The following is a 2,577-nucleotide window of genomic DNA, read 5'->3' as shown; positions in this document are numbered from 1 at the left end:
TGTCACATTGCTACACACTTAGGAGTCATCAATTATCAATTCTCTAGTTACCATTTCACTCTTGAGAACAACGGTGATCTCGACGGGAAGGGATGCACTCAGTTTCCACTTTTACAGTTTTTTGCGCCTTTACTTGGAAAGACAAGTTCGACATCTTTTGAGCAAAATATGGAGAACGGATGGAGGCAGCTGTTTATGTTATTCCAGTCTCTTGGTCCTTCATTCGGTAAGAAGGGTCCAACAGTTGAAGGAACTGCACCTTCTGGGCGGAATGGACGACCTTTTGCAGTCATCAAAAGCTTGGGACAGACACAAAAATATGGTGAAAATGGTTTTAACTTTGGTCAAGCAGGAGATGAAATGACCTGTGTCATTTGGAAATTAATCAAGGATAAGCTTATCTTGCCCTTTGTGAAGTTGGATATAAAATACTTCGTTCTTGGCCTTCATCACCGTGATGCCACAGAAAATAAGGTTACAATTGAAAGCGCTAAGGCTACTTTGAAGTATAATGTAGCAATTAAGTGTGCAACCATCACTTCAGATGAAGCTCGTATGAAGGAGTTTAACTTGAAGCGTATGTGGAAGAGACCATATGAGACAAATAGGAATATTCTAAATGGTACGGTATTCAGGGAACCAATCCTCTGCAAAAACATCCCTCGACTTGTCCCAGGTTGGTCAAAACCAATATGCATAGGCAGACATGCTTTTGGTGATCAATATCGAGCTACTGATACAGTAATTCAAGGAGCTGGAAAACTCAAATTAGTATTTGTACCAGAAGGGACGGATCAAAAGATCGAGTTCGAGGTTTGCAACTTCACTGGTGCTGGTGGAGTAGCTCTCTCCATGTACAACACGGAAGAGTCTATTCGTTCTTTCCCTGAAGCTTCTATGAACATGGCTTACCAAAAGAAATGGCCACTCTATCTTAGCACAAAGAATACCATCCTTAAGAAATACGACGGAAGATTCAAGGACATATTCCAGGAAGTTTATAAGTCAAACTGGAAGTTGAAATTTGAAGAAGATGGGATATGATGACTACTTTTGATGGCAAGTCCCCATTGCTCAGATCCAAAAGTTAGATTGCAAAGGACGGTTAAGAAAAGGAATAGAACTGTGGCTCAAGTTTTGCCAAATAGATAGGATTGTCGGCTGATGCTGCAACTTGGGAGTACCTTACTGTTCTTCAAGCTAGACTTTATGGTTTTGATCCTTGACGTCAAGGATCTCTTTGCAGCAGGGAGTACTGTTATACGAAAATGAATCTGTTGGACAAGTTAATTAGCTTTGCCATATCAGCAGTTAGTTACGGGCTGTTGAATTAGTTAGAAGCAGTTAGCAAATTAGATTCACTCTCATTTCTTATAAAAGGCATTGTATCTACAAATTCAATCATGAATTGAACAATAATACAGTTTTCCTAATTGAATTCTACTTTCATCTTCTTCCCTAATCCACTCCCATAGCTGATTACTCGAGTTTTCTCCATAAATACTCTTGTCCAACTCCTAAAACCTCGGATTCCTCTGTGAATCCCCGCATTTTGGCTATCAAGCTATGGCTACTGATGATGTTTCATGTCCAGCAAAGAGCAAACTTAGTAGCAAATCAAGAATTTGTTCTTTTGAAAGATTTGAATTCTTCAAAACCCACCCAAGTAGGTCGTTTTCATTTCCTTTCATTTCCTTAAGCCTTTCTTCCATTTTTCTCTCAATGAATCCAAGAATTATCAATCGAGACTATAACAAAACAGAGAAATTAAACTTAAACTCAAGTCCTGAATTGATAGGTACAGAGTTTTGAGCAATAAATAACCTTTTCTTTTCTATGAATCGATACTATTCCATTTCAAATCCTTACCAATACCTCCCAAGAAAAATTATAAACACTTCCTGCTTTTACATAATAGTACTTATAAGGCCTTTCTATAAGCTGTTCCTGGAAAATTCAGTGGAGCAGAAACCACTCCTTTCATAAATATGATGTATTCTTTCTTTAGCTGCTCTGTCTCTGAATTTCCAGGTTGTAAACTCATGATATGCTCCGCCATAAAGTTGAATGTGAACTGTAAAAATTGCACACAGCAAAACAAAGACAGTTTTCAAATTTAGAACTTCCATACGGATGATTGATCATCCTTATAGCACTGACGGCTATGAGCCCCTCGACCCTACTTAGCTCCGCCTTACTTTTAGATAAATGAAAAAAGATAGCACTACTCCTTAATTACCTTCTTTGCTTCATCTTGCGAACAAACTACAGAGTCCTGTTTCCAAGAGGCAATAACAAGAAGAGTGTGCTTTTCAACTTCACTTAAAATTTGATTCCTGATCTTAGCATTGCTCAAAAAATTTAGAGAAATCATTCTCATGTCTCTATGCATTTGTCCAACTTGAACTAACATAGATCATTTTTCAAGAATCCCACCTATGCTTCTTGGATAATTACACTCAAATAATTTTCCTTCATTCTACAGAATGTATCTATTCAGCCCTGCATCTGTTGAAACTATTGTTGGCTCTCCAAATAAATTTGACTTGTATATTTTCCCATACCTACAAAAGTTCA

The 2,577-nt window shown here is 37.8% G+C and overlaps 1 protein-coding gene and 1 pseudogene across 1 annotated transcript; one reads left to right on the top strand and one right to left on the bottom strand.

Moving 5' to 3' along the window:
- The first annotated feature begins 6 nt into the window (after window positions 1-6).
- On the top strand, window positions 7-1,044 carry LOC124894684 (isocitrate dehydrogenase [NADP]-like). The gene has a single exon (XM_047405269.1). It carries the CDS (start codon window positions 169-171, stop codon window positions 1,042-1,044), a length of 876 nt encoding a protein of 291 aa, XP_047261225.1. The 5' UTR covers window positions 7-168.
- A 515-nt stretch (window positions 1,045-1,559) lies between these two features.
- On the bottom strand, window positions 1,560-2,563 carry LOC124894683 (annotated as a pseudogene).
- Between the last annotated feature and the right edge of the window lie 14 nt (window positions 2,564-2,577).

The sequence above is a fragment of the Capsicum annuum genome, unplaced genomic scaffold (assembly GCF_002878395.1).
Source record: "Capsicum annuum cultivar UCD-10X-F1 unplaced genomic scaffold, UCD10Xv1.1 ctg76852, whole genome shotgun sequence".
Taxonomy (NCBI): Eukaryota; Viridiplantae; Streptophyta; class Magnoliopsida; order Solanales; family Solanaceae; genus Capsicum; species Capsicum annuum.
This window is presented reverse-complemented; position numbering and strand designations above follow the sequence as displayed.